The sequence below is a fragment of the Myotis myotis genome, unplaced genomic scaffold (assembly GCF_014108235.1).
Source record: "Myotis myotis isolate mMyoMyo1 unplaced genomic scaffold, mMyoMyo1.p scaffold_m19_p_15, whole genome shotgun sequence".
NCBI classification, from domain to species: domain Eukaryota; kingdom Metazoa; phylum Chordata; class Mammalia; order Chiroptera; family Vespertilionidae; genus Myotis; species Myotis myotis.
The window spans coordinates 2,909,609-2,937,101 of NW_023416319.1; the positions used below are offsets into that span (position 1 = coordinate 2,909,609).

General features: G+C 50.3%; 1 protein-coding gene across 2 annotated transcripts in view; it reads left to right on the forward strand.

Moving 5' to 3' along the window:
• Positions 1-27,493, forward strand: part of MGMT (O-6-methylguanine-DNA methyltransferase) — a 188,999-nt gene that overhangs the window by 33,368 nt on the left and 128,138 nt on the right. For both annotated transcript variants that reach the window (XM_036335695.1, XM_036335694.1), the window contains exon 2: positions 124-260. In XM_036335695.1, the coding sequence (XP_036191588.1) occupies positions 124-260 (137 nt within the window). The remainder of the gene's footprint in view (positions 1-123; positions 261-27,493) is intronic.

Here is a 27,493-nt window from a genome sequence, read left to right on the forward strand (position 1 = left end):
AACTCCGAACATGGGGGAAGCTTTGAAGATGTTTCCCCCTTAAACACGGGGGTTTCCGTGGAGCTGTAAGAGCGACCCGCTCTCTCCCACGCACGTTCTCACCCGCTTCAAATGTGTCCTTAGGTCCGAGGGAGGATGGACGCGGCCTGCGAGGTGAAGCACAGAGTGGTGGCCAGCCCCGTGGGGCAGCTCCGGATCTCGGGGTGCGAGCAGGGCCTGCACGGGATCAGCCTGCTGGGCGGGACGCCGGCGGCCGCTGGGTGAGTGACTCCCGCGGGACACCCTCTGCGTGGTGGCTCAGAGCCACAGAAGGAACCGGCGTGGTTCCTGCTTGGTTTCCCTGGGCCACGGGTAGTGGGAGCCACGGGCACAGCCACAGAAATTAGCCCAAGTGGGCGACCGCGTCCTTCATTTCCGGCTCCTGTGCTGGACGCCTGGAAGCCCCCCTCTGGTGAAGCCCAGGGGCATACCCTGGTCAGCAGCTCCCAGGGGTTTGGTGAGGGGCGTGGCTTGATTGTGACCATTGAAGGCTGACTGCACGAGTGAGGTGGGATTTCTCTGGAAACGGGGTGACGCAGGTGCCTGCTCAATCTTGGCGTTTAAGCGGGGGCCCGTCTGCCCAGGTCAGTGGACCAGGTGAGCGTCACACCAGCATCCGGGACTGGCCCAGTCGGGAGCGCCTTGGCCTCTCAGTGCAGCTGGGGAGGAGGCAGGAACCCCCTTTGCAGCGTGAGGTCAGGGCTGCCCTCGCTTGGTGGACCATCTCCGCTCTGTTTCCCTGATGCAAGAGCGTAAACATGGAGAGCCCTGCTCAGTGCTCCGTCTGAGATGTCACATCGGATTTCCTCCGTCATTGACTGTGGAGTCGGGTTAAAGTGGCGGTTCTCGTTATTTCTGCCAGGAGGGGAAAAACCAGCCACTTGCAAGCCCGGTGTTTGTCAACTGGCTAATAAACACAATGCCAGGGACATTAGATAAAGAAAATACATAAGCAACATAAAAATCGACTCTAATGGCCCTGTCAGAGGCCGCCATAATGAGCACCCGGCCGTCATAAATACCGCTTCTCGCCTGCGCTGTCGAGCTTTTCCTGTCGAGCCGCCTGTTACAATCGATAGACGTTCTGAAGACAGAACTAGGCACCCCTTTGAGCCACGTGCTCCTCCGCTCCCGACAGCCAGCTGGCGGCGTGTTGGGAAAATCACAGGCACCAAGTAATTTCTGGGGGGAAATGCCATTGTGTCTCTTAGCATGTTCGCTTGTGTTGAATTTGTTTGTTTAAAAACCACTCTGTAAAGTAATTTGGGGGATGAAGGATAAAAAGAAAGCGTTGTAAGACATGTTGAGTTGAATGCTCATTATGGACCACAGAATAGGACGGATCTTGAGTTTCTGTGGATCAAGCTCAGATTAGGCTCAGCCGTGGGACATGGGCCTCCAATGCTGGCTGCAGTAGGTGCAGCTGTGGCTCAGGCAGCTCACGGGGGCGGGGGGGGGGGGGGGGGGGAACCTGCGCCTCTCCTGGGCCCTGTCCTGGTGCTGCCGGCCAGCCTCGGACCACCTGCCACTCACTCCGGGCAGCAGCAGGGAAGAGGAACGCCGCCCGCCTCCCTCTCCGGAGGGTCAGCTGATGTTTTCTCTTGTCTCACTGGCTAGAACGGTCACGTGATCACACCTAGCCGGAAGGCCCGCTGGGTTGTCCTGTATTGGCTAACATGGGGGTCTCTGTGTGTAAGGAAGAACTGGGAAAGAGGTTTTGGGGGGACACCGAGAAGCCTGGTTTATATAAATCTACACAGACATACGTATATATGGTTAATTTTGGGAGGGACATGAAGCGTTAAAGAATAGCATAAAAATCAGTATGCATACTCAGAATTAAGAATAAAAATTACATAGTAAAAGCCTTGGATTTTTTAAGTGTACAGCGAGTTTATACAGTGCTGTACAACCCTGTACCCACCAACCCAGTCAAGACAGGAAACACTCCCAGAGGCTCCCTGTGCTCCCTTTCATCCAGTCCCCGTCCCTGGCGTCCAGTGTTGTGATTTATGTCCCAGGGACTCATCTTACTGGTTCTTAAGCTTCATAGAAAGTTGTCTTCCGTGCGGCTCAGCAGTGAGTTGAGGTTCTCCAGGGCCTGTGTGTCGTGAGTAGCTCGTTCTCTGTCATTGCTGAGGGGTTTGCTGTGGAGGACCCCGCAGCTTCTTTGTCTAAGCCAGGGGTCCTCAAACTACGGCCTGCGGGCCACATGCAAATACAAATATTGTATTTGTTCCCATTTTGGTTTTTTACTTCAAAATAAGATATGTGCAGTGTGCATAGGAATTTGTTCATAGTTTTTTTTTTAAAACTATAGTCCGGCCCTCCAACGGTCTGAGGGACAGTGAACTGGCCCCCAGTTTAAAAAGTTTGAGGACCCCTGGTCTAATCTCTTGGTGAGCATTTGCGTCCAGTGTTCGGCTGCTATGAGTAAAACTGCCGTGAATATCCGGGTCCCTGCCTCTTGCGGGACACGTGTTTTCATTTCTCTTGAGTAAATGACCAGGTGTGGAATTTCTGGCTTGCCTGGCAAATGTGTTTACCCTCATGAGAAATTGCTAGAACTTTCCCCAAAGTCAGACCTTTTACGTTCCCCCCAGGGGTGAGTTGGGGGTGTGTGCTCTCTCCCTGGCCCCTGGTGTTAGTTCTTAACGTTTTAGGCTCCAGTGGGTAAGGAGTGGGATCTCATGGTTTCAGTTTACACTTGCCTGATGGCCTAATCTAAACCGCTTATCCACCATGTCAGCCTTTTCACTGTGAGGGGTCTGCCAGCCCTGTGCCCATTTTTAGTTGGTGTCATCTTGTTTTTTATTGATTTGTTCTGGTTACAGGTTGTTTATCAAATGTATGTATAGTGATGATTTCCTCACAGGTGGGGCTTGTGTTTTATTTCCTAGTAGTCTTTTAATGGGTAGAAGTTTTGTCTCTAAGAAATCTTGCCTAATGTAATTTCACCAATACATTTTCCTATAAGTCCTTTTAAAAGCTTTATCAGCTCTGATGGGGGGCGGTTGAGGTTGTGGAGGGATTGAGCAAAAACATAAATAAAAGAGAGAACTCATGGACATGGCCAACAGTGTGGTGATTTTGGGGTGGAGGTGGAAGAGGGCATGAGAGGATAACTGGTGATGGAAAAAATAAAATAAACAATTTCTAAAAGCTTTATCATTTTAACCTTTTGTTTGGGTACATGAGCTATATCTCAGATTACTTTGTTGTGAGGCACTCAGTTGACTTCTTCCATATCGTTATTTAGTTGTTTCAGCATTATTTGTTGGAAACAACAACTCTCCTTTTCCCTTGAATCGTCTTGGTGCCTTTGACAAAAATCAATTGACCACACATGTGAGGGTCAGAGGGGTCTGGACAGTTTTGTACATGTGCTCACTTCATCGGTTCTACGTCAGAACCATGTTGACCTGATGCTTTGAATGAAGGTAATGGGAGTCCTCCAACTTTATTTTAGGGGGAAAATAGATTGTTTTGGCTTTTAGGTGTCTTGGTTTTCCATATTACCTTTACAATCAAGGTGTCAATTTCTTAAAAAAGGAAAGTATTTTGGTATTTTGCTTGGGACCTCGTTGAGTCTATATCAGTTTGGGGCGGGTTGACATCTTTTTAATTTTGAAGCTAATGACTGTAGTTTATCTCTGCATTTGTTTAGTTTCTCTTTCATTTTTCTCAGCAGTTGTGTGGTGTCCAGCTTAGAGATCCTGCCTTGTCTTTATAAATCTGATTTCTGAATGATCGATGGTGTTCAAAATCCTTTTAAAACTTTACTTTTATTGCTGCTGGGATGTAACAATTGACTTTTGTATGTTGATCTTATATTCTACTGCCTTACTAAATTCACTTATTAGTTCTAGGAATTGCTTCCCAGGTTCCCTAAGATTTTCTTTATAGAGAATCACGATGCCTTTTATTTCTGCTTTTTCATTGCCCTGGCTAGAACCTCAAGCTGTGGCTAGATTCACCTTTGATGCCATCTGGGCCGTGTGTGTGTGTGTGTGTGTGTGTGTGTGTGTGTGTGTAGAAAGGCTTCTGACCGCCTGATAGAACTGGGTGCTGCCCTACCCCCCCCTGGAGGGGACCTTCCCAACCTCACTTGGCTTCGGGCAGGTAGAGCCGATGCACCCCAAGGCCACGTCCTCCAGCCCTGCTGATGACGGTGGCACAGGGACTGTAAGTATCCTTGTTCTCCAGTTCGGACATGTGACTCCTGTTCCCACCTTAGCCATCTGACTGCACAGGTGGGCAAAAGTAGGTTTACAGATGTGAGTATGGAAAACAGTTTATTTTTTATTATTACTTATCAATTATTGTATTTTCCATACGAACAACTGTGAACCTCCTTTAGCCCCACCCTGTATACAGCTTCATACAGTGGTTTCTTTTCTTTTTTTTTTTTTTTTTGTATAAATTACTCTCCTTTCCTTCCCTAGAAATATTTGAGTGAAGAATATCGTTTTGGAAAGCGGTGTAACAGTCTCAATTTTATAACTTCCTGTCAACATCAAGTTCCCATTAACAACGTCACGTCCAGGAGTGGCTGGCTGCTTGCCAGAGCCAGGCTGCTTTCTCCGCCCCGTCACCAGGAGGCCACACGGCTTTGACCTTGTCATGGTCCTGCAATGTCTAAAATCGAAGGAGAAGGGCCGTGGAATGTTTATTTCTCTAGTGCTCTCTTGGGACTGTAGTTTCCCATTAAGTTGATTACAGTATCTGATGGCTTGAGAGATGGCCTGCCCCGCCCTGGGCACACCTATGGTGCGGACAGAGCAGTAGGAATTTTGGAGCCAGGAAGCCGGAACGAAGGGCACATGCTTCGCCTCTCAGGGTCAGAGGCTTACCTTTGTTGATTATTTTTTCCATGTAAACCACCTTAGGAGAATGCAGGATGCAGCACTGGAAGATTGTAACCTCGCCACTGTAAACCTTTTTCGTAGTTTGGAAGACTAAATTGCAGGCAGCCTGTTGTCTACTCTCTAGTCATAGGTGGTGGCTGCTCATTCACCCCACCTGTTGCTCAGACTCAAGGAGGTTGGGCCTGACCCTCCTCCAGGACGTGGGTGGCTGGCCAGCTGGGTGGACGTGGTCACCAGTGGACTGGGGTGCACCTGGACCCTCTGGGACTCCATGTCACTGCAGGGGAAAGGGGTCGTCCGCCTCATTGGGTGCCCTGGCGGGTTTCCCCTTCAGATGTTCCAAAGGAATTGCCCAGTGAGAGAGGGAAGGTCCGGGAGTCTCCTATGGAGGGGGCAGACTCCTGCAGTCGCGTTGAGTCTGTCGGTTAAACAGGCAGGGACGACGGTTCCTCGTGCTTTGTTCTCTCCTGTCATCTTCCCATCCGCCACGTGGACCATCAGGGCCGTGAGCACGTCCAGAGCCTGCGTGACCCCCGCCAGCCCGGCTCTGCCCCTGCCTGGACCCGTGTGCAGGGCATTCCCGTTCCAGGCGGTTCCTGAGGGCCCACGTGTCCTCAGGAGCTTCCCGGGAAACTCGCGGATTCGTTCTCTCTGGCAGATCGGGATGCTTTGGTACAGACACTCGCCGAGCTTTATTATAATTGATCTTTTCAGGAGGAGCAGGGCCCCTGAGGCACAAACACTCGAAGCTCCTGCGACAATAACACCCACACCCGCTGGGGGACTGTCCCCCGCAGCGGCCGGGCTGGTCTCACTGCTGCTCGTCAGCGGCTCGAAGTAACGATTGGTGGTGTATGTGCTTAAAAATGTAATTATTTTACTTTACAGAGTGTTCCTTAAGGAGGTCTCTTGAGTCAAATAAGCATGTTTTTGTAGGAAAATCTTGCCAAGCTCTCTGGCTTTATGGGAATCGTCTGTTTTTTAAAACAAGGGCTTGAATGCCAGGAGCCTGGGACCCGTGTTCTTGCCACACACCCCCCCCCCCCCACGGGCTCCTGGCTCCCAATCCCTGAGGTGTCGCAGTCCTGGGCCCCGCCGCGTTCTGAGTGGATGGTAAGGTCCCCGTGCCCGGGCTCCTCCCTGACTTCTGGTGTCGATGACTCACTCAGTTGTGCAAATGCTTCGCTCGGAACATGAACAGCAGTTCCCTTGGAAGCCAGACGATGGCCTTGTTTCTCAGGTTGAAGGCCAAAGAGACAACGCGGGGCGCCAGGATGCTTCCTGGAAGAGGCCCTCGTCCCGGGATGGGAAGGGTCGGGGGCTCCCGGCGCCGCGAGGGGACCTGCAGGGTGGTTAGTGCAGCCCCAAGGCCTCTGCTGTCGGATGGTGGTAAAGTAAAGGGAGCAGCGTGTGTGCCCCGGGTGGCCTCCATGTTAATAACGCGGGCCAGCCACGCTGCCTTGTGGTTGCCCTGACGGTAAGGCCGGGTTGTTTGGCCTATTGGTCCTGCACCCACAGGAGAGAACTGCGTAGCCATGGAGTTGTGGTGCCACAACTCGCGTGAAGTTGCGTGGTTTCCTACAAACAAGTCTGCCGTGCATGGCCGCACAGCCCCTGGCCTCTTCTCTGGACATGAGGGCTCCTCGGCAGCTACTTTACTGCTTCCCTGTGTCCCGGGGGGAGGGGGGTCCGGGCCTAAGCTGGCAGGTGGACATCCCCCGAGGGGTCCTGGACTGCGAGAGGGCACAGGCCGGGCTGAGGGACCCGCCCCCCTCCCCCCCAGTACATGAATTCTCGTGCACTGGGCCTCTAGTAATTTTATAACACTATCCACCAGTCATTTGCCAAATAATAGTTCACGGAGCTATATGCAAAACTTCCAAACATTTATATTTCCATAGTATATTATCAAAATCCACTTTAGTTAATCAGTGCTTAAATGGGTAGACAGTCTGTTAAATAGTACGTGTAAAAGCTCTGGTATATAGTTTTTCCAAATTCGAATTTTCACTTAAAAGCTCAGATTGCATCACCTCATCTTGGCAACAAACACGGACGCCCCTCGACTTAGGTGGGGTCACTGTCAACGAAATCCTCTACGTGAAAACACATGAACACACTGAAGCCCCCGAACGTCGGAGCCCGGCCGGCAGCCTCTGCCGGACGCACATCGCCCTCGCGCCGTCTACAGCCGGAAAGTCTACAGCCGGAAAGTCTACAGCCGGAAAGTCTACGGCCGGAAAGTCTACGGCCGGAAAGTCTACAGCCGGAAAGTCTACGGCCGGAAAGTCTACAGCCGGAAAGTCTACGGCCGGACAGTCTGCAGCCGGAAAGTCTACGGCCGGAAAGTCTACAGCCGGAAAGTCTACGGCCGGACAGTCTGCAGCCGGAAAGTCTACAGCCGGAAAGTCTACAGCCGGAAAGTCTACGGCCGGAAAGTCTACGGCCGGAAAGTCTACGGCCGGAAAGTCTACAGCCGGAAAGTCTACGGCCGGAAAGTCTACAGCCGGAAAGTCTACGGCCGGAAAGCCTGCGGCCGGAAAGCCTGCGGCCGGAAAGCCTGCGGCCGGAAAGCCTACGGCCGGAAAGTCTGCGGCCGGAAAGCCTACGGCCGGAAAGTCTACGGCCGGAAAGCCTGCGGCCGGAAAGCCTGCGGCCGGAAAGTCTACGGCCGGAAAGTCTACGGCCGGAAAGCCTGCGGCCGGAAAGCCTGCGGCCGGAAAGCCTACAGCCGGAAAGTCTGCGGCCGGAAAGTCTACAGCCGGAAAGCCTGCGGCCGGAAAGCCTACAGCCGGAAAGTCTGCGGCCGGAAAGTCTACGGCCGGAAAGTCTACGGCCGGAAAGCCTGCGGCCGGAAAGCCTGCGGCCGGAAAGTCGTGCGAGCTGCCGTAATTTGGGACCATCAACTATTCTCTTGAAATGGAGGCTCACTTTGTTCACTTTTGAGAAAACTTGCACCAAAAACTCAAGTCTGAGCCAACAGAGGGCCGGTCAGATAGTTTCTCGTAGTAAACATGGCTCCCGTGAAGACAGCAGCTAGTTCAGCAGGCGGCTCCATCCTCAGCGCTCGTGCAGGAGAAAGCAGCCTACTTGGGAACACGGCCGAAGAGCCCTGGGCACATGTTGAAAAAGAGGTACTCAGGCCCGACTGCTGTGGTTCAGTGGTTGAGTGTTGACCATGAACCAGGAGGTCATGATTTGGTTCCTGGGTCAGGGCACAGGCCCAGGTTGTGGGCTCGATCCCCAGTAGAGGGCATGCAGGAGGCTGCCGATCAATGATTCTCTCTCATCATTGATGTGTTTATCTCTCCCTTTTCTTTCCTCTCTGAAATACGTGTGTGTGTGTGTGTGTGTATACATATATATATACATATATACATAAATATATATAATATATATGTATATATATATATATTCTCTCTCTCTCTCTCACTCTCTCTCTCTCTCTCTCTCTCTCTCGTGGCTAGATTATTATGACCACCCCATCAGTACAATGAAGTGAATTAGTTATGCAAATAATAATAGTAATAAAACCTTGAGAGTATTTGCTTAGGAAGTTTTCAATATTCAGTATTTTTGGTAGTGTCAATGAAGTACTGATGGGGTGGTCATAATAATCTGGCCGGTTATAATAATCTGGCCACTGTGTGTGTGTGTGTAGAGAGAGAGAGAAAGAAGAGAGGGGAGGGGAGGGGGGGAGAGGAGGGGAGGGAAGGGGAGGGGAGGGGAAGAGAGGAGAGGGGAGGGAAGGGGAGGGGAAGGGAGGGGAAGAGAGGGGAGGGGAGGGGAGGGGAGGGGAGGGGAGGAGGAGAGAGGGGTACTCAGGGTCCAGATATTATACAATTAGCAATGTTTACTGCTTCGATGGCCATTCTTAAAGGAATCCTGCCCTGCCGTAAACGTGTCTGGGTGAAGAACGCAGTGACCACTGGTATGGTTTGTTTCCACAGCCCTGATCCATGGTCAAGGGCAGCAGTTTCCCCGGGACCTCAGCACCATCTGCAGAAATGTCAACACTGTGACAAAGGCCAACAAGGCCTCAGTATTATTCGGGAGCTCGTCTGAGCTCACTGGTCACCTGTATGGTGTCGCAGAATGCTGTGCTATGAGAGGGTCCCACCCAGGGCGTGGGATTTGTTCTTGGGACAGATGATGGAGCAGCCGTGAGCCCACACAGGCCTAGCAATGTGGACCCCTCCCACCTAAAGGTTTACATTGGCCTGCTGTCTTGTTCGTACTTGGAAACACATCTTTTATATACAAAATAAATTTAATATGAAATACGGTTCACTTCACAGTTTAATTGCTTCTAGCACATTTGGTAAACTGACATGTATCTGTATAAATTTTTCCCTGAAAATGACCTGGAACCCATATATTTCTACATGGATTGAAAACTTGTGTTTGAGATTTTGATTCATTAGATGGCTAACTCAGCATTTATTTAAATTTTAACAAAGCGACCGGATCCAGTGTGAGCAACTTTTTCTCTCTATTTTGTGAATCTATATCAGAGACAAATAAGACTATTTCTATGTTGCAATGAATAGTTTCTGCCCATGGAATTGCTGGCAGAGGCGAGAAAGTAGGAATCTTATTTTTGTGGATCTAGCCAAGAAAAAGAACGTAAACTTAGAAAAGTGTGTCATTTACCATTCACAGTCCAATGAAAAAACTCAGGGGCTGGAAATTTTCCATAAAAATTGTAGTATCAGCATTTAAGACCCAGCAAGAAGGGTATGCGAGCATTTGAGGATTCCTAGCCCCAGCCACTGGCGCTCGGAATGCTGTGAACCTTGTCCCAGCAAGCACAGTCTTGACTTGATTACAAAAGAGGTCCCCTTGTGAGGATTGTGTTGGTGCAGGGTGTGCACTTTAACAGGTTCGGAGAGGGGGTCCCGCCTCACTTCTGCCGGCTGAGGGAAGCAGGGTGCACATCTGCAGGGTGCTTGGCTCAGGAGGGGCGTATAGTCAGAAAGTGTCTGAAAACAATGGTGGTTGGAAGGGTTGTTTGGGAATGAGGTACAAGTTGGCCAAACTGTGGCTTCTATGGGTGGGTATTCAGAGACGCCGGCGGGGGCGGCCGCGTGGCTTCTTTGTCGAGTGGATGTGTCCAGTGTGTGGGGTAGGGACAGTCTTCCTAGCAGAACTCTTGCTGTGCAAGGTTGTGGCAAAGGAGAAGGAATCCAGGCAGAGCCCAGAGGACTCCTGGTGGAGGGGATGGAGCCCACAGTCTGTGGAGACAGAGTGGGCGATCTTGTAGAAGAGACGGTACAGGAAGAGGTGCACAGACTGGGTGCCAGAGGTGGGCAGAGGCCCCTCCACACCCTCAGCGTGCTAACAAGCAGAACCGTGCAAAGTGGAGCAGGCACACGACCAGGTCACCAGACGGGAGAGGAAACACGCCGGGGGGAGGGGCACTGCAGCGCTCAGGACACGGGGTCGAGTGTGAACGCGACTGGCCTCGGTGTGAAGAATAATTAGCCCCAGACGAACGGAGACTCTAGTTCTGGCTTTAGGAGCAGAACCCCAAAAGATCAAACTTTCCATGTGGCCTACCTGCATTTCATAACAAAAAGCTAAACAGTGTTTATTAAACACACACACACACACACACACACACACACATATCCAACAGTCAACCAGGCAAAATTCACACATACAGCATCCAACTGAGATTTATCAGAGAGGCATAAAAGGAGGAAAAGATGAGCCACAGTGAGGGGCAAGATCAATCAAAACCAGCCCCAAACTGACACAGATGTTAAAATCAGCACACGAGGATATTAAAAGACAGTACAACTGTATTCCACATGTCAAAAAGGTAAGTGGAGAAGTGTGAGCTATAAAAATGACAAATGGCACTGGTGGAGATCAAAATTGTAATGTCTGAGAAGACAAATGCACTGGTTAGAACTAATAGCAGATTAGAGTGCAGATGAAAAGGGTAGTGAACTTGAGAACACAACAGAAACGATCTGAACTCAAGGAAAATAACAATTTTTAATATCCCAAAATATTTGAGAACTTTGGGGTAACTTAAAGCAGCCAAGTATGTGTGTAATTGGATGTTCTGAGGACAGGCCTGAGGAAGAAGAAAAAAATTTTAAAAACTATGGTCAAACATTTTTTAAATTTGATAAAAAACTATAAACCCACTAAACCAAAGTCAATGACACCCAAGTCCAAGAAACAGGAACAGACCTACACAAAAGCATGGAACAGTCAAGTTGTTCAAAACCAACGGTAAAGAAAATCTTAAAAACAGCCAAGGGCAGGGGGTTACAATATACTAAGAAAATTAAGGACGACAGCCGATTTTTGATAAAAAACAATGCAAGTCAGGGGACAGTGGAACAAGACCTTTTATATAAAAAATACTGTCACCTTAAAATCTTAAGCACAGCAAAAAAAAAACAAAACACACAAAAAACCAAAAACCTTTCTAATATTAAGCTAACTTTTAAGACGTCAAGATCTAGAAGACCTTATCACAATAGACCCCCATCACAGTAAACCTTAAAGCCCTACAGGTAGATGGAAAATGACCCCAAAGGGAAGGGAGGATGTTCAGAAACGGACTCCCCGCACCACTGGTGGGAAAGCCAAATGGAGCAGCCACTGTGGAAAGCCTTTGGCAATTTGTGATGATGTGAAGCATCCGCTGAGGATGTGACCCACCTGGTGAAAGAAAAGCCTTTACAACTAGTGGCCTTGTTTGTCACAGCCACAACAGGGAAACGCACAATATCTGACAGATGAGTGACAGACTGTGCGCACTCAGTGGACAGCTGACCTGTGCAACCACGGACATAGGCTGGAGGAGCTCGGACCCACCACGACTCCATTTGAAAAGCTATAAAACTGTATGGAAAGGATGGAACCACAGACAGTCCTTCATGGTATTTCAGAAAATTCAAACCAACGAATAACAACATCACAGGAACAAGAATCGAGAGCAGGGAGCGGGAGGAGGGCTTACAAAGGTTGTAAGAGGGGGCAATGGAAATGTTGTTTTGATTGTGGTCTTACACGTGTCAAATTTTATTAAGTGCACACTTTCCATGCGTGCACTTATGTCATTTGTCACTCTAAAATTCTGTTTTCTGAAAAAAGAAATAGCTTACCAAGTGTGCCCCCTGTGGCCCAACAAGTAGCCACGTTTGGGGAAAAAAACCCTCGCTTGCCATTCCCGGTTTCATTCTTTGCCTCTGTTTTACACAATGAAGTATCATTTCCCACAAATGGTGATGGCTGAAATAAAAAAGACATTACCGAGAGGCGGTGAGTCCGTGCGGAAACGGGGCCTCATACATGCTCGCAGGAACGGAAAGCGGTGCAGCTGCTTTGGGAAACTGTTAGGAGGGCCCTCAAGATGATACACACGGAACTCCAATGGGACCCTGCAATTCCCCTCCCAGTATGCAACCAAAAGACATGAAAACACGCATCCACACAAAACCCGGCACAGAACTGCATTCCCAGCCGCATGGTTCACAAGAGCCAAAGACAGACAGTCCAGAGACGCAGCGGCCCATGAGGAGACAGAACAGCGTGGTCTGTGCTCACATGGAAGCTGTTCACAGGAATGAGTCCTGCTCCATGCTGCCCCACCCTGCCTCACCCTGCCCCACCCTGCCCCATGCTGCTCCACCCTGCCCCAAGCTGCCCCACCCTGCCCCACCCTGCCTCACCCTGCCCAACCCTGCCTCACCCTGCCCCACCCTGCCTCACCCTGCCCAACCCTGCCTCACCCTGCCCCATGCTGCCCCACCCTGCCCCAACCTGCCCCACCCTGCCCCACCCTGCCTCACCCTGCCCAACCCTGCCCCACCCTGCCCCAACCTGCCTCACCCTGCTCCATGGTGCTCCACCCGGAACCCTCCAGACATTATGCTAAGTGAATGAAGCCGACACAGCAGGCCCAATACTGTGACTCCGTTTATGTGACGTGTCCAGAACAGCCACACTTATAGAAGTAGACCAGAGCTTGGCCCGCGGGCAGAGCAGGAGCAGGGGCAGGAATGACCACTAATAGAAATAAGGGTCCTTTTAGGAGTGTTGACATGTTCTAAAATTAGATTGTGGCGATGGATGTACAACTCTGAATGTATTAAAACCACTGAGCTGCATACTTTACGTGGGAATGTGGAAAATCTAAGAAAAGTATGACATTACAAAAATAATAAATTCTATGTCCTCATGCAAAAGGAGATGCAGATGAAGAAGCCAGGAGTGCTTTTTAAGTGTGAAATCTGCTTTTTATGTGCTTGCACCTGAAGTCTCCGACGGGCCGGCCAGCTACCCCTGCTCCATCCAGCCAGCTTCCAGGCCACACCATCCTCTTAGGACCAAAGAAAGGTCCCTGGTGGTCCGTCTGCAAGAACCCTTGGCCCCGCGCTGTCCACCCCCCTGAGAGAGCCGCCCTCCCTGCCTCTCTGAAGGTGCTGTGTGCCCCGCCCTCACCAGCTCCTGCACACGGTCACTCCCGCTCTGCACCAGAGTCCCGGCTCCATCGCACGCCAGGCCTCGAGCTTGTCCTGCCGGCTCCGGCTGCGTGGTGCTGGTCAGCATCCCATGTCCCTCTCCTGTGCACCTGACACTCAGACACGCCACCGAGCCCCTCTTTCCCTCTAGCTCGGCCGCACAAGCCAGAGTCACTGGCTGGACAGGTTTCAAGGACCTGCCCATGGCCTTCAGTGATGGGTAGAGGGCCCTCCCATCGGCCTGGGAGGAGGAGGAGCTGGGACTAGAAGGAAAGCGCAGGCAGCTCCGACAGGTGAGCAGTGGACAGAGTCATCCTCACCCAAAGGCCATCCAAACAGCCGCTACACGCCCAACACGGGCCCCACTTCGGAAAGAGGGGTGCTGGTAGATGTCAGAAAATAGAGAGGGAGGGACAGGACCAGAACTGGGACCCGGGTGGCCACCGGTCCGAAGGCCAGCCTTGCTCAGTGCGTAGAGTCCACTTCTGTCCCTTCCGCCCTGAAGTACCCAAGAGCAACAGACCAGACTCCACCCAAAGTAAGTGTGAAAGTCAAGGAAAACGGAAGCCAAGTACCTGCCTTACAACAACATCCAAGGGGCAAATAATTAGCTTCACTCGTCCCGTAATAAATTTCCATGGAACCCCAAAAGATTGCCTCTAAAAGCAATGAATTCAGTCCTCAGATGATAATGAGTCTTTTACTGTCTTTATTTTTATATTGATTTCAGAATAATTGTTTGCTGTTAGATTGGCTAAGTGTTTAGCTATTTGCATTTCCATCTGATGCTAATTTAACTTATTACTGGGAGTTAAATCAAGTGCACCCCAGGCAGTTCCGCAGGAGCCCCGCCCACCGTGTGTCACGTGGGCGGCTTCCTGGAGGAAGCCACGCAGACCTCTCCTGTGGCTGCGGCAGGAGACGCCCCAGAGAGAGGCAGGATATTCTCCCAGCAGCTCGTTCGTCTTCGGTGCCGGCATCTGTCTTCCAGGGAAGATGGGAGAACGCCGATATTTAGGGGCATCAAGTGATGCAGTGCAAGCACCTCTCAGAACCGTGGTCAATATTCTCATGTTTTTAGCTCTGTTTTCAGTCATAAACATCATTCCTCATAAAAAGAAATCATTCTCTTTTCGGCCAGCAGCCCCTGCAGTCGATGTGCAGTCGGCGGAGTGGCCATAATGGGCTGGTCAGGTTGGGGCACGTGTGGGGGCCCCCAGGCCACGCAGGCCAAGAACACACTGGTGCCTTAATGTCCGCGAGCTTTATTTGGGGAAGGAGAGCTGCCAGGAGGGAGCAGGTCCAAAGGCAGCAACAAGGGGAGGCCGTTCCCCGCGGCCTGACACCACCTGTTTCACAGTCCACCCCGATCCCCTTTTCTCCTCCCAGCTCCGCCGACAAATCATTTTTTTTAAAGATCGACTTTATCGCCTGGGAAAATGTGCAGTTCCTTCTAAAAGTTAACACCTAGATACCGAGCAGAGGTCGCGCTGAGAAGGAACATTTTACAAAGCACACACTTCAGTGTTTAAAAGTCACGTTAGCAAAAGAGATGCAGGTAAGAACCCTGTTTCTAAGGCGGCCTGTTAGTCGCCCGCCAACACCCGGCAGGCGGTGTGCACAGGCGCTGCTCCGGGCTCCTGCGGATGCAAACAGGAGGAGGGTCGGTGCCGAGCTGCTCCCGGCCCACAGGCTGTCGGGGGCTCAGCCCCACTGCGCCCACAGACGCCAGGCTCCCCAGCGCGGGCTCCGCGGGAGGCCAGAACCTCGCCTGCTGCTGTGCTCGGTCCTTTATCAGCAGAGCAGCCTCCGCACTCGGGCTCACACAGGGGCCCATGGCGCCCGCCGGCCAGAGCGCTGGGGATGCGAGGAGCAACTGAAGCATGAGGAGTGGACTCGTCTGCAGAATGTGGCTCTGGAGGCTGAGGGCGGGGGTGGCCAGGTGTCACCCCTGCAGCGCAGCGACGCCCCGCGGTGAGCCATGGCCCCGAAGGCTGTCGGGATGTGCAGGCTGGGGCCTGGGCGGCCGCACCTTGCTCTTCAGCCTCCTCTCGCGTCCCTCTTGTCCCCAGCAGCAGGGGACGGACTCAGCACCGTCTGGCACACACTCTGGGACCTGCACATCCGGGGGGACCACAGGGCCTCGGCTCTCGTGGACACTGCCTCGAGCCAGGATCCCTGCCCCCCTCTCTCGAAAGGACACAGCTGCCTCTGGACAGAAGAACCTGCCTGGACCCAAGTGCACAGGAGGTTTGTGTGCTTTCCGGGAAAAGGGGGCGTCAGTCCCGGCAGTGCCATCTTCCCAAGGACGGTCTCCTCCCAGAATGGCTTCCCCTCTGCCTCCCTCTGCCCCCCGGCCCCATGCAAAGGCAGGTGTGCAGAGCGCTCCCTCCAGGCCCGGGCACAGGGCTGAGAGGTGCCAGCTGCCTCTGCTTTGCTTCTCACAGACCCCTGTGACCCTGTGGAGGAGGGATTATTTGTCCTGTTTTATATATTTTTAAAAAACCCAAACACATAGGTTAACATTCCCCAACTCACAGAGTGAGCATGTGGGATGGTGTCTGTGAGGCTCCAGAGCTTGTGCCTGCAGCTCCAACCAACAAGATTGCCCGAGAAGTGCCACCCAGAGAAAGACTAACATGTGAATGAAGAAACACAGTACCAGCCAGAGCCCCTGTGTGCCACCCTCTTTAACACGTGGCTGTGCTCCTGAGCTAATGCCGCCTCATCTGAGCTGCCTGACAAAAGTGTGCGTTAGTGAGGGTTCCTTCCACACTCTGACGTGCCTTGGGAGCTCAGACGATCCAGGCTCACGCGTGTGCGAAGCAGGAGAAAAACACCCGCGAGGCTCTCCACCAGGAGAGGGCACGCTCAGAGTTCTAGCTGACGTCCAGGATCCAGAGAAAAGTCTATAGCTGGGCCCACCCCTCGCCCACCGGCCTGCGGGGCCTGCCAGGCACAGGCGAGCACAGCGCCTTGAGCCCACTGGAAGGGGCAGCTCATGAGGACCAGCTCTGTTTAACACGCACTCAGGGCGAGCCCATTTGAATATTCAAATTGGGGCCACGTACACAGGAATCCAAGATAGTGGCTATGCTTTTTTCCATTTTGGAAAACGCATGACAGATCTTAATTTCTTGTTTTAATTTAATGCAGATATCACTAAGATATGTAAACCATCCTAATCATGCTAACAGATTAGCATTTCCGTCATTCCGAACGCACTTGTCCTTTCTAATATGTGTACAGTTTGTGAAGGTTACATGTTTCAGTGTTGTAATCTTCCCAAAGTCACCAATGACCCACGTCAACAGCACTGTACAGTTGATAGCATGATCTCATAGCCTTAAGCATGATCTCACTAAGAGGCACACATTCCGGAGTGAACCCCAAAGAGACATTCAATTATTTGTAGTAAAACCGATACAACTGGGAAGAGGCGGCTTCCCTTCTATAAGCTGCTTTTACGCAAAAGGCAATCTACACACTCATTTCCACGCATGACAACCCTGCGTGTCTGCCCGTTATGCGCAGCCACAGGTGGGAACAGGAGAGCAGAAGCCATGGCGTGCCGAGGCCACAGGCTGCGGGGCAGCTGCAGGGATCAGGGCTCATCTGGTGCTTCCCACAGCCTGCCTCCTGACACACCAACTGCCTTCTGGGAATGAGAGTCATGGATGTAAGAGGCTAAGCCAAATAGTAGGAAAAACTGGCTTTCAGATAGCTATAAAGGCAACAAAACCTTAACGTCTAAAATTGTTAAGGAAAAAATAGTATGAAAAATATTGATCTATTGAGGTTTATGGTAACGGAACGACAGGAACTGTGTTTACAACACGTGTTAGGGTAGCAGCTGTAGCACCCCCAGGGATCCTCAGCTCACCACTGGGATTTCCTTTTTACAGACAGACAGACCATCGAGGCAGAGAGGGGGATAACCCGTTTCAGGCTACACAGGTGGATGGCAGCAGAATTTAGGATTAGAATCTAGGTCTGTGCAAATAATTATTACAGAGAAAAGTTCTAAGGCCTCTTTTACCCTAAGCAATGGGTTGTGTGTGTGTGTGTGTGTGTGTGTGTGTGTGTATACACACACAGACATGTATTTAACAATAATAAAATCCTATTAGTAAAATACGACACAGTCCTATGCATCAAAATACTAACTAATCATTAATACCTTTGGCTAAAGTTTTCTAAAATTTCTCAGAAAAATGATCAATGAAGTAAGAGAGTTTATAGACAACTAGAAGCCAACTTCGGAAATGGAGTTAAATTGTTATCAGTTTAAAACAGACTATTACAAAATCGGACTACATAAAATTTTTTCTTAAAAATTTTCTGTGGACAGAAATCAGAATAGAAATGACCATCTTTAATATGCAAAAAGTTCTTACAAATAAGACATTATCCAATAGGGAAAAAAAAGCAGGCATTTCACTTAAGAAACACAAATGATCAATAAACATAAGGGAAGATGTTCAATCTCAATTATAATAAAATTTTTAAATAACAAGGACACCTAAATTTTTAATCCTACTTCTCAGAATTTATTCTATGTAGAGTTGCACAAGTACAGAAAGAGATCTATAAAGATAGTCACAATGCTGCCTGAAATAGCTCCAAACCACACAAGGACAAAAAAAAAAAAAAAGAATCTGAACACATATTAATAGGGCATTCAGACACATGTTGGTTTATCATTTACACACACACACATTCACTCTAAAATATGAGGTAGTCATGGAAAGAAAAACCCAGCTATCTTCACAATCATGCTGTTTAACAGCGATTAGATGGCAGTCTCTACCCCAAATTTTCACAGTTAACTGGCAATTGTCTTTCAGGACATTTTCCTTACAAACCCGGCTCAGGATCTGCACTGACTGGAAACATTTCTGATTGACTTTGTTACAGTTTCTTTCCACTCATCAGTACCCATTGTATAGTGAGTTCCCAGCCTGCTCAAGATCAGACTTAATGGTAAGTTCTGAGAAACTGGAAAGAAATAGGAAGCTCACAAGGAGAGTAATGTGTGAGCAGCAGCCAACCACCCAGAAGACACCCAGTCCTTCTAAGTCAGGTTTCTACGTGAGGAAGATTAGACTGACGTGACCAATTACATTTAAACTGAGGGTTTTCTTTGTAAACCAACTGATTGAAGGTAATTTCCTTGAATTATATCTTTTCTGAAAAATAACCTTAATGTGTTCATCGAAGATTTGAGGGAAGTGTTAGTAGTACACACAGCAATCATAGAATTACAGGCTTCCCACAACAAAGTTTCCCTGAAATTGTATGTTCCTCTTAGAAGTAACTATCTCTAACATAATTTGTTCTTAAACCCCAAGCAAAAATTTCACCGGAAGCTAGATGAAAGCCTTTTATGTAAACCTTCCATATCGGCACCTTTTTTAAAAATATATATATATTATTGATTTTTTACAGAGAGGAAGGGAGAGGGATAGAGAGTTAGAAACATCGAAGAGAGAGACATGGCTCAGCTGCCTCCTGCACACCCCCTACTGGGGATGTGCCCGCAACCAAGGTACATGCCCTTGACTGGAATCAAACCTGGGACCCCTCAGTCCGCAGGCCGATGCTCTATCCCAGTGATGGCGAACCTTTTGAGCTCGGCGTGTCAGCATTTTGAAAAACCCTAACTGAACTTTGGTGCCGTGTCACATGTAGAAATTTTTTTGGTATTTGCAACCATAGTAAAACAAAGATTTGTATTTTTGGTATTTATTTTATATACTTAAATGCCATTTAACAAAGAAAAATCAACCAAAAAAATGAGTTCGCGTGTCACCTCTGACACGCGTGTCATAGGTTTGCCATCACTGCTCTATCCACTGAGCCACACCAGTCAGGGCTCAGCACCTTTTTTTAAAACAAGAACACTGAGATTGGAAGCAGGGTTTGGGTAGGTTTGTCGATCCCAGATGTACTTACCGTAGGAAGATTATAGCTTAATTACAGCCCGGGAGGGTCAGCAATGTTCATATGCAAGATGCTTCCGCCAAGTGTCACTTGGGTACAATCAATTAAAATGCACGGCGGGTCGTTCAAAGGGAAACTCCAGCACGAGGGCCCGCTGCCACGCTCCCGGCCCGCGCGTGCATTAAAAGGTTAATTTCTCCGTTGCTCTGATGCGTAGATGCAAGTGTCATATTTCTATCAGATACTCACCGCTCACCTAGATGATTGATACCAATTTCTCTTCATAATATGACCAGCAAATAAAACACGCGGCGGCTCTAATATATAAAGAAATAACATGTGACAAGGTTCCCTAAAACACTTCTGCTCTGGACCTCACAAGCTAAATTGCTTTTGCTGGCCCCTTCCACCTCTCAGCATGCTTGACAGACAAATTGATCGAAACATTGGGAAATAATATGCTTGCAAAATTTCTCTGGGTGAGTTTTCCGTCTTTTGAATTTTTCATACAGGAACAAAATGAAAGATTGCCTCCTTGATTTTCCCTCCATTATGCGGCCCCATCTCATGTACTACCGGCGCGTACAATACTTCAAACAGCAGCGAGGCGTTGTAAACAGAATGTGGAACATTTTTCATGAAACACCCAGGCCGTGTGAAGTTAGGAGCCCGGGCAGCAGGCAGCCCTGCCCCGCAGATCGGCTGCTCCGTGTAATGAATTCATACATTTGAAGTTGCCGGAGGGCCTCTCGTTAGACGCCGGGGTGTTTATTACAGGAAATACTGCCTGGATCATTTAAGAAGTCAGAAGGCTGGGTGATTTGATTAGAAATGTTGACGGTGGAGGTGTGTAAAGAATGTCACTCACTCCTATTTTCCAACTTCAATATGAGGACCCTTCATTTTTCCTGACTTCCTCGAAGCCCGCTTGGAGCCGCGGAAAGGGGGTCCCGGAAACTTTCTGAGGGTGCACTGTGCGCTGGCGGCCGGCCCGCCCCAGGCACTTGTTACTCTGGGTGCCGGACGCCGTCGCGTAGGAAACAGATGAGGGCCAAGGAGCATCCTGATGACGCGCGGCCGCGGATGATCAGGGACCAGAGAGGCCTAAACGCGTCCCTGCACTTCATAGCGGCCCCATCTACCCCAACAGCCCTCCCGGCAGCGCCTCCTGCTCCCCAGCCAGGCCCTCGGGCGCTTCCGGAGTTTTTAAATTGATGTCTGTAGTGTTACAGAATGGGCAGAGTCCTCATCCATTTAAATTTACACCTCATGAAAATTCTTATTAACTAAATTTTCCCCTCAGTACTCGCAGGTCAAGAATCGATGAATAGTCAATTTTTTTCAGTCAAAATTAAACAAATCATAAAAAATGGCATAATTCCCCGCATTGCAGATTAGATTTAGTGGGTAATATCTGCCAGATATGAAAAACAGAACTCATTACGTTGCACTAAAATAATTTTCACCGCAGTCTTTTTATTTCACTTCATCAGCTTTCACCAGTTTTGATCCGTTTGTTACAATATTTCACAAAATAACTTGGCTTGAAAATAGACTCTGCAGGTCCATGCCCCGAGGCCCCCCGGGCGTGAGGTCACCTTGGCAAGAGTGCTGGTCCGCCAGGGTACTGGGCCCCTCCCACACCCTGTGAGCTGTCACAGCCGGCCACCTGGCACCCCCGATGGAGGCCAGGGTGTGGGAGACTCACAACCCCACCCACAGAAGCCATGGAGATGGGTGTTTGATGGATTTCTTTTCCAAACAAAATCTTAGTTAAGAAGACAGAGGAACATAAAGGTCCTTTGTTCCTACTCAGAACCTTTGATGCGGGTACAACCTGGACTCTGGTTATGAATGACAGGAAGGCCAGTGACAATATTCAAGCAAAGCACAGCCTGTGGGGGCACGTGGAGGGTGGCGTGGCCCTGGGGAGGGAATAACTTGGTAAAGAGAAATGGAAGGACCCGCCCCAGAAAGGAGATGCGTGCTAACTCCACTCCAAAGGCCGCCCCACGCGGTGACGGTGGTGGCAGTGAGTGGTGCCGGCAGGCAGGCAGGACCCGCGGCTGACAGCACCCTCTATAACCGAAAGGGAAAGTAAAGGGTCGCTGTGCAAATGCTTTGTTTCCTTTTAAAGCCAGAAGAAACGTACAGCCTGCAGGCACAGGTCAGTGTCACAGCTCTGAGGACACGCGTGGCCCTGCTGAGGCCAGGTGCTACCAGGCACTGGCATGTCCACAGTGCCCCGCCCAGAGCGGAAGTCCTCGTCCCACTGCCTTCGGCCACCCTGAAACATACTTTTTTTTTAATTTAAATTCTCTATTGTTGAAAGTATTACATGAGTCTCCTTTTCCCCCCCATTGACCTCTCCCTGGCCCCTCCCACCCCCAGCACATGCCCTCACCCCCCTACTGTCTGTGTCCATTGGTTATGCTCATGTGGATGCATACAAGTCCTCGGGTTGATCTCTTACCCCTGAGCCCTGCCTTCCCTCTGAGGTTTGTTGGTCTGTTTGATGCTTTTCTGTCTCTGGATCTGTTTTTGTTCATCAGTTTAAGTTGTTCATTATATTCCAAAAGTGAGTGAGATCATGTGATACGTATCTTTCTCCGACTGGCTTAGTTCGCTTAGCATAATGCTCTCCAGCTCCATCCATGCTGTTGCAAATGGTAAGAGTTCTTTCTTTTTTACAGCAGCTTAGTATTCCACTGTGTAGATGTACCACAGTTTTTAATCTACTCATCTGCTGATGGGCATTTAGGCTGTTTCCGAATCTTAGCTATTGTATATGTGCTGCTATTAACATAGGGGTGCATATATCCTTTCTGACTGGTGTTTGATTTCTTGGGATATATTCCTAGAAGTGGGATTACTGAGTCAAATGAGAATTCCATTTTTAATTTTTTGAGGAATCTCCATATTGTTCTCCTCAGTGGCTGCACCAGTCTGCATTCCCACCAGCAGTGCACGAGGGTTCCTTTTTCTCCACATCCTCGCCAGCACTTGTCATTTGTTGATTTGTTGATGATAGCCATTGTGACAGGTGTGAGATGGTACCTCATTGTCATTTTGATTTGCATCTCTCCGATGATGAGTGACTTTGAGCATTTTTCATATGTCTCTTGGCCTTCTGTATGTCCACTTTAGAGAAGTTTCTATTTAGGTCCTTTGCCCATTTTTTGATTGGATTGTTTATCTTCCTTTTGTTAAGTTAGATGAGTTTCCTATAAAACTTGGAGATTAAACCCTTATCAGATGTCACATTGGCAAATATGTTCTCCCATGCAGTGGGCTTTCTTGTTGTTTTGTTGATGGTTTCTTTGGCTGTGCAGAAGCTTTTTATTTTGATGCAAATCCCATTTGTTTATTTTCTCCTTAGTTTCCATTGTCCTAGGAGATGTGTCGATAAACATATTGCTATGAGAGATGTCTGATATTTTGCTGCCTATGGATTCTTCTAAGATTTTTATGGTTTCCCATCTTACATTCAAATATTTTATGCATTTTGAGTTTATTTTTGTGTACGGTGTAAGTTGATGAGCTAGTTTCATTTTTTTTTTTTTTTGCATGTATCTGTCCAGTTTTCCCAGCACCATTTATTGAAGAGACTGTCTTGACTCCGTTGTATTCTCTTGCCTCCTCTGTCAAATATTAATTGGGCATAAGGCTTGGGTGGATTTCTGGGTTCTGTTCCATTGGTTTATATGTCTGTTCTTGTACCAGTACCAGGCCGTTTTGAGAATAGTGGCTTTGTAATATAGCTTGATATCTGATACTATGATTCCTCCAACTTTGTTCTTCTTTCTCTGGATTGCTACAGCTATTCAGGGTCTTTCTTTATTCCATATAAATTTTTGAGAGTTTGTTCTAGGTCTGTGAAATATGACGTTGGTGTTTTAATGGGGGTTGCATTGAATCACTAGATTTCTTTGGGTAGTGTGGACATTTTAATGATGTTGATTCTACCAGTCCATGAACACGGTATATTCTTCCACTTGTTTCTATCTTCCGCTCTCTCTTTTTTCAGTGTCCTGTAGTTCCAAGTACTGAAACATACTTCTGAGCAATTCCCAGTCCCTCCTGTGCCCACCCCAGTGCTCGCAAGGCCAGGAAGCACAGGCGTGCCTCCATGTGTCTGCACCCACCAGTGTTCTCAGCTCTTGGCCCCAAATAATGGCTCTCACGTGGCCAACACAGAAGTGACAGCAGAATGGCCAGTGCCTTATTGTCAGTGCCCGGTTCCCATGGAGACCGCACAGGGTGAGGTTCGTCACTGCTCATGGGGCAGTGGAGGGCAACTGTCCAGGCAAGCAGGGACGACTGCATTCTGACTTGAAATACCGTACGGAGCCGGCCAGTGTGGCTCAATGGTTGAGCATCGACCTATGAACCACAAGGTTGAGGTTTGATTTCCGGTCAGGGCACATGCCCGGGTTGTGGGCTCGATCCCCAGTAGGGGATCTGAAGGAGGTAGCTGGTCAGTGATTCTCTCTCATCCTTGATGTTTCCATCTCTCTCTCCCTCTCCCTTCCTCTCTCTAAAATCAATAAAAATATATTTTAAAAAAGAAAGGAGGCCCTGGCCGGGGGGCTCAGTTGGTTGGAGTGTCATCCTATACACCACAAGGTTGCGGGTTCAATCCCCAGTCAGGGTGCGTATGGGAGGCAACCGATCAATGTTTCTCTCTCCCCCATATCCTTTATCTCTGAAATCAATAAACATGTGTTAAAATAGATAAAGAAATACGGTATGGAAGACCGGCCCTTAACGTGGACAAGGGAACTAGCTATTAAGTGAACCTTGAAGGAAGGTACTGGCTCAAGGCACAGCCAGAATCCTTGCTGGGTTCTGGTTGAGTCACGCACAGTCCAGCAGCAAACAGGATGAGGACAACTGTTGTCATCGCTGTTACTGCCACCAGCGCCGCCATGACCGCTGCCACCCAGGTCCGGGACAAGGTGTCTGCTAGACATTACCACACGGGACCTCTGAGAAGCATCCTGTAAGTGGTCAGCACGGGGCAGTGGTGGGCCGGGCCAGTGGCCAGACTCGACAGCCCGCAGCCTCACGGGCCACGGGGACAGGAGGGAGCACAGGCATCACGGGCTTGTCCTGCGCCATAGTGACAGCCGCAGAAGCTCCATGGGAAGTGGGACCTGCACGCCGTGGATGGTGTCTTCTTCCACAAGACGTGGCCTGACAGACAGAAAACCTGGATTCCAGGATCCAATCTGATCCACGGAGCAGGAAGAGGCGTGGACGCAGCCACTGCAGCTCGGGAGGAGATGGCCCCTGGTGACCTCCGTCAGGGGCGGCGGGAGGCCTGTGATGGCAGAGGTGGGAGGAGAGCGGGAGCGCCACCTGTCCCCTCCCTCAGGACCCCGGTCTCTGCAGGCCCAGGGGAGCCGCCCAGGGAGCCACTCCATGAAGTCACCTCCTCGAGTCTCCTGGTCCCTGTGGACGTTACAATGACTAAAAAACAAAACAAAACAAAACAGTCCAAAAGCTGGTCATTAGTGGCAAATCTCTAGACTGTCTCCCAAAGCATCTCAGATATTCTGCAGCAGCGGTTCTCAACCTGTGGGTCGCGACCCCTTTGGGGGTTGAACGACCCTTTCACAGGGGTCACCTAAGACCACCGGAAAACACATATATAATTACATATTGTTTTTGTTATTAATCACTATGCTTTAATTATGTTCAATTTGTAACAGTGAAAATACATCCTTCATATCAGATATTTACATTACGATTCATAACAGTAGCAAAATTACAGTTATGAAGTAGCAACGAAAATAATTTTATGGTTGGGGGTCACCACAACACGAGGAACTGTACTAAAGGGCCGCGGCATTAGGAAGGTTGAGAACCACTGTTCTAAAGTTTTTTAACGCTCTCCTATAGTTAGGTTTTGGACCAAGATCACTTGTTTTTTTGACCTGGAGCAGAGCTTAGCAGGAGGTCTTTGGTGAATTCTTTGGAAACGTCTGATTCTCTCAAATCCCAGGACATCTGTCCCCATGCGGGGCTCCTGGAGACCTCAAGTCCCAGGGCACACGTCCTGTGCAGGGCTCCAAGCGAGACCTCGTGACAAGGGGGGACGCCAGACAGACCCAGCGGCCGGTGATGTCACCGTCGTCCTGCTTTGTAGACCTGCTCCTGTCTTACGGCGCCACAATGGTACCCCTCACCCTGGGACTAGCCTTGTCATCAGAGTCCTTACAAAAGGAAAAGGAAAAGGAACCGAAGCCATGCCCGCAAGGTGGAGGGCACGGTGCCAGGGCTCCTCCTCCGGGCCTCCCTCCAGGGCGAGACCCCACGTGCCCGTGCGCGAGTAGGTGCCGCCCGGCCTCACCAGAGCCCGCGCTCCTCGCCCCGTCCTGACGCCTGGACGTGCCGGTGCCGGGCTTACATTCAAAGGGAAGCTATTTCTCTAAATCGTTTATTTTGTTTTAATGCGTCTTAAACGGCACACTGCTTAACATCCCGGAAAAGCTGCGCCGCAGCACGGCAGCACTCTCAAGTTAGGAGGGACAAATCCGAGAGAACCTCGGCCATTTGGCTTCCATATCTCTGAATTGGTATTTCAATGACAGATGTTTGTTGCGGCAAAAACCTCTGTCAGAACAAAATTAGGTGATCTATCATTTTAAGATATGGTCTTCATATACTGTTTACTCGGAGATATCACTTGCCTCAAGCCAATTTTGACCAAGAACATTTTGTGATATGGAAGTGATTTGTATATCATCATTTTTGTGATAAATGTAGCTCTTGAACACAAAATAACCCACATTCCACAGTATTACCGTTCAAACTCCCGCACCAGTAAATCTACACGAGTGCTTTTATTACCACTAAGATGCTGGAGCCAGACTCCGGCGGGTTCTTTCTCCCTTGAATAAGGTTGCCACTCGCCTGCCTTCGGACTGGAGAGAGGATTTCTAACCCGCGTCTGGGGCGCCCTGAACCCCACACTCTGCCCGCGGTTTCTGAACCTGCTCGGGGACACGGCTTCCATGAGGCCTCGGAGATGCCGGGGACGCCCAGTGGACTCACTGGCCCGGGGCTGGCTGACAGGCACAGATCATGTTGGACAAAGCCGTTAGCTGCCCAGAGACGCCTCCTCCCGGCCCACGGGCTGGGGGCGGGGAGATGCTAGGAGCGGCCCCTGCTCTGGGGACAGCAGACACTGTGCCCCCAGCAGGAGGCCAGGAAAGGCAGAGGTGACAGACCTGCACGCCAAGCACAGGGAGACGCGGAAAGGGGTCACAGGTCGGTGGTGGCTGGCGCTCATAGGAAGGCGTCTGTTTCCAGGGAAGAGGGAGAATAAAGAGCTTTGCTCACCCCTTTTCCAGGCCACTCGCCCTAAACTCCCAACAGCATGGACCGCCCCCGGCGGAGCCCAGGGTTCCCGACAGGAACACGGGCAAAGTGAATGTGACGGCAGCATTTACCAGGTCCTCCCTGCCCGCCAGGCCGAGGTGGCACTGCCCGCCTGCTGGTCACTGCCGGTGACGGATTACTCAGCCGGCCACTCAGCCTCGCCGCCGGGACCACGGGAACCTGCCACAGCCCGCCGGGCATCAGTGCTGGTCCCCACCAGACCCCAGACACCCCAGCCCAGGGCGCGCAGCCCATACCGCCTGACCGCTGGAGCGAGAGAACACGGACCATCGGAGGTTTCCTTCCAGCCTGTCCTGTGATCGTGCCCAGTGCTCCCGCCACACATGCAGGACACACCAGTGACTCCTGGATGTCACTGTGACAGGACCCAGACCTGCAGTCCAGCCCATCGGGGCCCAGGTCGGGGACCTCTCCCAGGCAGGGTGCCCCAACCTCAATACCCCTGGGCCCAAACCCTGGCGAAAGGGCACCAGGCTGTGGGGACGGCGTCTCCTGCAGGGACATTTGAGTGCTCCACGCCATGAACCAGCTTCATAAGTCCATCATCAAACTCGGTCGCACAGAGAGCACAGGCCCCTGGGAGACGGGCACCCACAGGCCCTCTCCTCCAGCCGCAGTCAGGCGTGCTCAGGGCGGGACACACCCACACAGGCCCATCAGGTGGGGATTTATCCGTGGCTGTCTGCGTGGCGCTGACACAGGTGCGCGCTGCACGCTGTGTAATTAGGAATGTGTCTACCACATCCGGAG